Source organism: Cucurbita pepo, unplaced genomic scaffold (genome assembly GCF_002806865.2).
Source record: "Cucurbita pepo subsp. pepo cultivar mu-cu-16 unplaced genomic scaffold, ASM280686v2 Cp4.1_scaffold000102, whole genome shotgun sequence".
Taxonomy (NCBI): Eukaryota; Viridiplantae; Streptophyta; class Magnoliopsida; order Cucurbitales; family Cucurbitaceae; genus Cucurbita; species Cucurbita pepo.
In genome coordinates, this window is record NW_019646432.1 from 494260 (window position 1) to 502984 (window position 8725).

General features: G+C 38.1%; 2 protein-coding genes across 3 annotated transcripts; both read left to right on the plus strand.

The window, feature by feature from the left end:
- The first annotated feature begins 594 nt into the window (after positions 1-594).
- On the plus strand, positions 595-2495 carry LOC111783828 (probable pectinesterase/pectinesterase inhibitor 59). Of its 2 annotated transcripts, none has more exons than XM_023664674.1 (2): positions 595-1670; positions 1735-2495. In XM_023664674.1, exons 1-2 carry the CDS (start codon positions 611-613, stop codon positions 2427-2429), a joined length of 1755 nt encoding a protein of 584 aa, XP_023520442.1. In that variant the 5' UTR covers positions 595-610; the 3' UTR covers positions 2430-2495. The 2 variants fall into 2 exon arrangements, with proteins under 2 accessions (XP_023520442.1, XP_023520443.1); XM_023664675.1 differs by having other exon boundaries at positions 1750-2495.
- A 4498-nt stretch (positions 2496-6993) lies between these two features.
- LOC111783835 lies at positions 6994-8725 on the plus strand. Its single transcript, XM_023664682.1, has 4 exons — positions 6994-7437; positions 7602-7788; positions 7874-7967; positions 8068-8725. Exons 1-4 carry the CDS (start codon positions 7142-7144, stop codon positions 8508-8510), a joined length of 1020 nt encoding a protein of 339 aa, XP_023520450.1. The 5' UTR covers positions 6994-7141; the 3' UTR covers positions 8511-8725.

An 8725-nucleotide genomic window follows, 5' to 3' on the forward strand; every position in this document is an offset into this window, starting at 1 on the left:
TGATATAAGATTTTTAAGTATATTTCATTTAATATAATTTATTTGTGGTANCCCCTAATTATTTTTATTTATTTAACCTAAGAAAAATTACTCATAAAAAGAAATATTTGTAATCGAATATTTAGTTATTCATAAAATGGGCAACTACAGTAGCGTTGAGCAATTACATTTAACAAATATTTGAATCGGACAATTATTTTTAATCTAAGAAAAATTAGGGATAAAAGTATTTGTGTTTTTTTAATACTCAAAGTTTGGTTAAACAAATAATAATAATCTGTTAATTAATTTGGAGAGTTAGTATATAAGGTATTAGAGTGACTTGGAAGGTAACAAACTTGAAAAGAGAGAGCATTGATGGAGCATAGATGGGTTGGTATTCTTATATAAATCATATCATAATTAAAACAATAAAATAAAATCCTAAAAAAAAAAAAAAAAAAAAAAAAAAAAAAAAAAAAAAAAAAAAAAAAAAAAAAAAAAAAAAAANATTTCCTTGTTTCTCAAACCTGCTCCCACCACTTTCTGACATACATTGTCAGTTGAAATGCTACGCAAAAATAATTAATTCTTTTTCGTCTTAAAAAACAATTCGAACAATAAGAAGAAGATGAAGAAGAAGAAGAAGAAGAAGAAGAAGAAGAAGAAGAAGAAGAAGAAGAAGAAGAATCCCATCTTCTGTTTCCTGTCATTATCATCATTCCATCTTCCTTCCTTCCAATCCAAAATATCTTACCAGACCTCGAATTCGCCGGAATTAATGGCTCCTCACATCCAAATCGCATTTTTCTCCATAGCCCTTTTCGCTCTTCTTTCTAATTCCTCTTCTTCACTCACAAAAACCAGTGCCAACACCATCAACAAATGGTGCAATACGACGCCGCATCCTAAGGTTTGCATTTTCTTCATGTCACCCCTCAAATCTCCACCCCAAAATCGACTCCAGTTTAGGAAATTGGCGATCAAAACCACGTTGGAAGGAGCCGCCAAGGCTCAAAATTACGTGTCCCGATTCGGTCCCACCTGTAAAACCACTCGCCAGAGAGCCGCTTGGACCGATTGCTTCAACCTCTATAACGATACCGTTTTTCAATTAAACCGTACTATCCAATGTCTCGACGCTGGTACTCGCCTCCGGCATTGTACGGATTTCGATGCGCAAACTTGGCTCAGTTCTGCTCTCACTAACATCGATATGTGCAGCTCCGGCGCGGCGGATCTCAATGTCACGGATTTTATTACTCCCATCAAATGTCAGAATGTTTCCAAGATGATTAGCAATTGTTTGGCCATTAATGGGAGATTCTTAGAGGAAGAGACTAAAAGCAGAACAACGGGAACAGAGGAATATCAAAATGGGTTTCCCACATGGCTTTCCACTGGTGATCGGAAATTGTTGCAGTCGGCGAGGGTTAGAGCTCATTTGGTGGTGGCGAAAGATGGGTCTGGCAAATTTAGGACGGTTCAGGCGGCAATCAACGCCGCCGCGAGAAGGCGTGGGAGAAGCCGCTTTGTAATTTACATAAAGCGTGGGGTTTATAAAGAAAACATTGAAGTTGGGAATGATAATGCGAATATAATGCTGGTCGGAGATGGGATTAGATTTACCGTGATTACAAGCGGAAGAAGCGTCGCTGCCGGCTTCACCACCTTCAATTCTGCAACCGCAGGTATGCGGTTAAATATGACATATATGGTAAATTATAAGTTAGTACTAAATATTTTTGACATTAGGTATCCAAGGTCCAGGGTTCATGGCTCGAGGCATAAGGTTTGTGAACACAGCCGGACCAAGAATGGGGCAAGCAGTGGCACTACGGTCATCATCGGACCTATCGGTGTTCCATCGGTGCAGCTTCGAGGGCTACCAAGACACACTCATGGTGCTGTCACAGAGACAATTCTACAAGCAATGCTACGTATACGGTACAATCGACTTCATTTTTGGGAACGCGGCAGTGGTTCTACAAAACTGCTTGATTTACGTGCGAAGGCCTTTAAAGGGGCAAGTGAACGTGATCACCGCGCAGGGCCGAGAGGACCCATTTCAGAACAGCGGAATCTCGATCCACAACTCGCAAATACGGGCGGCGGCTGATTTGCAGCCCATGATTGGGTCTGTGAAGACGTACTTGGGGCGGCCCTGGAAGAAGTACTCGCGGACCGTCATCATGAGAAGCTATATTGATAGCTTGGTGAGCCCAATGGGTTGGTTGGCGTGGCAAGGTACTAGATTTGCTCAAGATACGTTGTATTATGGGGAGTATCGTAACTTTGGGCCCAGAGCCTCCACCCGGCTTCGAGTCAGATGGCCTGGTTTTCATGCCATTACAACCCGAAATGTGGCCTCTAAGTTCACCGTCCGGAGACTCATCGCCGGCCATACTTGGCTTCCGGCCACTGGAGTTCCCTTCAAGCTTGACCTCTGATCTCCATTTCTTACATTTTATCACTTCCATCTCATTTTTATTTATGTAATAAACTATCTGATTGCATCCCAAATTTATTAAAACCTAATTTTTTTTTTTTTTTTTTAAATTCAGCTGTTATCCAATTTCTATGCATAATTCAAAAAATTTATTTTAAAATAAAAATAGTTACACGGCCAACAACATAATTATTCATAATAGTATTAAAAAACACATAAGTTTGGTTATTATTATTATTATGAATTTATAAATCAATTTTGAGAGTTAGGGATTATTATTTCTTTTATTTAAAAAAAAAAAGGATTAAAAAAAAAAGCCTCTCTTCACGGGTTGATTTTGCGGGAACGTAGGCTTTATTGGGAATATGTGGTTTTATTTATTTGTTTATTTTTAATTTTATTATCCAATAATCCTTGATTAATGGGATTTGGATTTGTTTTGATTTGAATATTAGATAATAATAATTACCCCCTTGTTGGCAACAATTATTAAAAATATAAATACATAATAATTATATTTAAAAAAAATTAATGAGAAAGAGAATTTCTCGTTTTTGTTGTATTTAATGATTGAGAATGATTGTATTGGTAGGTTGCTTTTGTTGGGGAATATGAATTGAATCAATAATTTGAAAATGGAGGGAGCAATTTGGGGATGGAAAAGTAAATAAAGGACTCCCAATAAATATAAAATAAATTCCAAGTATTTGTCGTTAAGCTGTTGGTGTTTATTCGGATTCTTTCAAGCTTCAAGGGCTCACTTCCTACATTTTCAATTTATTCTTATCATTATTGTGAATTATTCCAAAGGGAGAGGAACAAATTTTTATGAAATAATATTTATGAAAGATACTATAATAATATTTATAAAACCATCTTATGAATTTAAACGTTGGTATTAAAATTGCATTAAAAGTCCTATTAAATATAAATAATTCATCTATTCTAGCACAAGTTTCACGATCTTCAACGTGATAACATTCGTACAAAGTGTCTTGTTTTTACTTGAATTATAAGAATAAGTATTTTAAGAAATACTCTGAAAGTGACCCAACTATTGAGGTCGGGTTATGCAAACACATGTACAATGACCGGACCTATGATTTAAAACTGTGTTTTCTCTTAGGTGGCTCTCCAATTCCGACAAATTAGATGTGTAGTATTTCTCTACACATGACTCACACGTGTGAGCATGGGTCCACTACGCAGGATCGCACACCCCCTCGACCTGTTGGTCGGGCTACCTCCTCTAATGTAACGATTCAAAATTTTTCATTTTTGCGTTATTTGATTAAGATTTTATTTTTTTTCTATAAATGACAAGATATTATGTTATGCATTTATTCTCGGGAAAATGTGCAGTTTTCAACAAAGAGTTATTACCTTAATGAAAATGTTATGAAAACCTTTTATATTCCTATATTCAACTTTCTCCTTCCTTAAAAACAACTTTTGCTCTCCAAACTTATTTCTATTTTCGAGGGTATTTAAGAGTACGGGAAAAATCGAGAGTGTGAGCCGGAAAAACGTGTGAGTTGGTTCACTGGGTAGTTTCTTGTTCGGCGAGTTCTCGAAATCAATTGTGTTACTCTTTTGGAGGAAGAGTTGAGTGGAAGTTAGCGTCGACGTCGGAATCGCTGCGTCAAAGGGGGCAAACCGTCGGAAGCGAAGGAGGAGGACGCCACGTGACCGTCATCAAAATCGGAAGGGATTGTGTCGTCGGCAGCGGGGGCACATCATATTAGGGTTTTCGTGAGGGTTTGGGCGAAGAAGACATAGAGTCGGATCGGGTTTCAGCCTCTGAACCGGCCCACGGACGAACGTAGGCCTGTGCGTTTCGGCCTAATACGGACACGCGTTGCAGCCTTGGTCTTGGCTTCGCACGCGTGCTCTCGGCTCGGCTTGACATGTACAGCTGCTCGGCTCCGTCAAATCCCGTGGCTCAGCTTGTCAGCTTAGTTGGTCGGCTCGGCAGCTTTGCTTGGCGGCTCGATATCACTATAATATATCGATTCCAAGTTTTCGGCCCTTCCGAAGCCATTCTGCCCTTAGTTTTACCATCTGAGGTTAGTATGGTTCCTAACTGTCAAAGACAAATTGGATTAGGAGTTTATTTTGATAAATAGCATAAGATTTAGCTATGGCATGTTATGAAAGGTTCCTAAGTTTTTATGTGGTTATTATAGGACATTTAACCATTGGGATTAGCTTGTTGTGAGTGACTTTGGCCAAGGCCATCGAGGTAAGTGACCTTGCTATTGGAGTTAGTTTACTACGTGTTGTATGATGGTGCGTACCCTGTGACCCCTGCATGCACCATGTTTTATTATGTGATATGACTATATGATATATGAATTATGTGACTGTTTATGCTATGAAACGTAATGGATTATGTTGACTGTTGACTGTTTATGTTATGTGAAGTTATGAATGATATGTTAGTAATATACGCCATGAAAATGTTGATCGATGTCATAGATATACGTAGTATTATCGAGTCATGTCATGAGATGCTTATGCAATTGGACTGTAGTTTCATGTTATGTAATATGTCATGTAATGTAAGTCATGTGAGATGCCATGTAATGTAAAAAGCGTATATGCGATGTTGCGATGCTTATGTAATGTCATGTTAGATATGTTAAGGGACCTCATGCATATATGTATGTCACGTGCATCGAGATTCTTCCCCTTTATGATACGAAAGAATGAATTAAGATATTTATGTTCGCCATGATATCATGCGGGCCCTTTTCTGTTTTGTGGTGTCCGGCGACGTCTAACACGTGTGCCCGACAAAGTCCAGCCCAGGGGGTATGTATACGAGCCCGCCTGGTGGGCCTATGTACTCGTACATGAGTTGTATGTGAAGGAGTACCACACACCCAACCCTACCCGGAATAGAAAAGCGCCCAAGGCTATGTAAAGCTTATGAAAAGTTAGGTCCCGCTCATATGTTGCATGTGTTTGCATTTCTAACTCCAATAGTGGGGTGACTTACTGAGTATTTCATAAAATACTAAAGCCACGTGCTACCTACATTTTTCAAGTAAAGACAAGGCCCAATGTACAGTTGACGGCGGAGCTGAGGACACCATGAAAGTTGGAGAGGGAATATTTTTAGGATGTTTTATTTAGATTTATTTTGAATTCAGTTATTGAATGTTTTATTTTTGGAGATAGGTTTGTTTTTGAATTTATGAACCTCTATGAAAGACTTGTTGTGTTTGTCTAAGGTTATTTATGATGAGCTTACACGTAATGAATTATGTATGCATGGATGACGTCACTAATTAGGTTTAGAAAATTAGGGCGTTACATGTAAGCTATGCATGATGGTCATTTTTGTCTCGTAGTGTACACATCTGTACTCATCATAAGGGAAAATATGCAATGCACATGAACATACAAATATGCATAAGAATATGCATAAGGTCTCCATACATTTTATGGTGGCTTAACAAATTATGCAAGACAACTCCATTCTTTCCACACATATCACATTTAGTAATATGCACGAATAAACTTTTATAAATAATTTCATTCACAATATGACTTTCAAATCATGGCATGAGGTAGCTTTCCTTTCTTTCAAAACATATCATAACATGTCATAATATATTATAGTGCATGAGGACATCTCATACATATACATTATATAGCTTATCCTAACATAACTTAACATTTCATTAATACCATCGTATCATTTAGCTTATCTTATAAAGACACAATCATAACATCACATCAAACACACATATGACACGTGCAAGGCCATTGGGCATACGTCATTCTACATAAAACAATTTTTCCAACCAGACTGCAAATAGAGCCACTTACTTGTTGATCTTAACTGAATTTCTATATTATTTTCAAAATTGGCTTGACTTCGCCCCTCAAAATTCGTTTCAATCTATATGGAGACACTTCACCATATTAGAAATTTTATTATTTTGGATTTCGTGAGATTAAATTCCCTTTCTTTTTTTTATTATTTATTATTATTTTTACATAGGGTAAGTAGTAGATGAGTTGTAGAGTTCAAAATTTTGAAAAATAAAAACACTAAGTGGTTGACTTCCTCTCCAATAAAAGTTGTTTGGCAGCTGGGCTGACTTGGACTTGAACCAAAGACTTGGCCCGTGAAGTAAATAATCACACCTATGGTCCAACTAATTGGGAGAGAATTAGATTCCTTTTCAGAAGTAATTTATCCTTTTCGAACCCAACATACAACTCTCCATTGTAGTGCGCTATCCAAGTATGCTTGTTCCCTTTCTTTCTAACCCTGACAAGTCTTTGTAAAATATCGACCAATGATAACTTTTTTCGCATTCGGCTCATCTTAACCAACTTGGTGTGTTTAATTATTAGATTTTTTAAATAATTAATTAAAAAAAAAAAAAAATTAACAACTCAACCAAAAATTTGTATCAATGCAATCTATATGAGGAATGAGAAGGGAATGAGGTGTAGGTCCCACAGAATAAAGAACAAGGAAAAGCATAATAAAAAAAATAGAAAAGAAAATAATAATAATAAATAAAGACTAAGACTAAGGGTAATAACTTAGTCGTGAAGTTGTTATATTCCGGTCTCGAGTCTGTCTTCCCTTTCATAAGTCTCCATTGTCATCGCTTCACTTCAACAGTCATTAGGGTTTGAAAGGGAATACACACTTCAGTTCACGCTTTCGCCTCATCACTCTCCGTAATCATGCTAACCGGACTTGCCAGAGGCGCGTCTATGGTCGCAGCCGAAGTCGGAGTTCTCAGACGCCGTTTTCAAAGAACTCCGCCCCTTCAATCGCCGGAACACTGCTATGCATCCTCTGCTTCATTTTCTGCTCTCACTTCCTCCTCCTCGCCCCTCTCTCCCAACCCTATCGTCGCCGAGGACAACGACCTAGTCATGGAGGCCGGAGAGCCACTCCCTAGACTCGTATTCGGAGGCGCTCCTAGTTTTGAAGAAGCTAAGGAAGCCACCGCTGAGTTGAAGGAGGTCTTGGATGCGTAAGATCCGCCAAAACTCCATCTCATTCTATTGCCAATTTATTTGATTGCATACTTCATTTTCCGTTACACGATTTTTGTCATTTCCTCAACCCATCCTTATGCAAGAAAGTAACACAAAAACAAAAAGAAAAACAATAATTGTAAGATTTACNAATTTCCAGGATGTGTCTGTCGTCGCCTAAATACTTTGAATCAGATACCTCATTGATACCGGGAATTGCTCTGTCTCTGAACAATGAGACGGTGGATAACGGATTTGGTGTAATCATGGAGAACGATGCCAGGAATACAGGGCGTGAACATGTTCGCGAAGCATTCCGTTTGCTGCGCTGTAGCTCTAAAATCCAGGTAATTAATTTTAACGCATTAATTTTGATTAATTACCACGGCACTGAGGTTCAATGGATCTATTATCGTTCCATTTGTTCTCCAGAATATTGTTTCCGCCGTCGCCTGTGACCAAAATGTATTCAACGCTGTGCTTGAGAATTCTGATGTCAAGGAACTCATCCAGACATACAAAACGAGTAATCAAAATGTTCATTTCTTTTGAATCCAATTTAGTTTTTTGGGGCTGAAACTATGTTATTTCTGCTGCAAAACTTGATGAAGTTAAATTTCATTAAGGTTCTGGTACCGAGGATGAAGGAGATGTTACCCAAGAGGGGGAATCAGGAGCACGCGTGGTTAAAAAGCTGAGGAATATGAAAGATTTCGTAATTAAAATGGTGAGTAATATACCAAGTCATCTTCCAGGGTTCTTGCATGGATCTGCAGCTATGGAGAGTGCTGATGGATCAGATCATAAAGAAAGCATAACCATGAAGGCTCGCAAATTTGGTTCCGGCTGTGTGGAAAAGCTCAGAGACCTGAAAAATTCAGCTGTTGAAGTGGCTACTAAAATACCAAATTTTGTTCCAAACTGGTATGGATCTTCACCTGCAGGGAGTGGTTCTGAATCAGATCATAAAGGGAACGCCCAAAGTTCGACCCCTGAAATGAATTTGGGATTATCTATTACGGGGTTGGCAATCATAGTTATTATGATTGTAGTGTTCAAGCGAATTTAGACTCTGTGTCTCAACACATTGTGCTGGAGGCAGAGTTGGGCAGTAATGTAATTGATAGTATAAGGGAGGGAGGTACTTTATCTTAGCAAATCTGTTGAACTTTTTAAAGTGATTCTCTGTGTTTGTTTGCATAGAGAATATATGTATGTTACTATGAATAATGGGATTGCTGTTATGGAGTTTATGAAATCCATTCCTCTAGGAACAATTGCTTC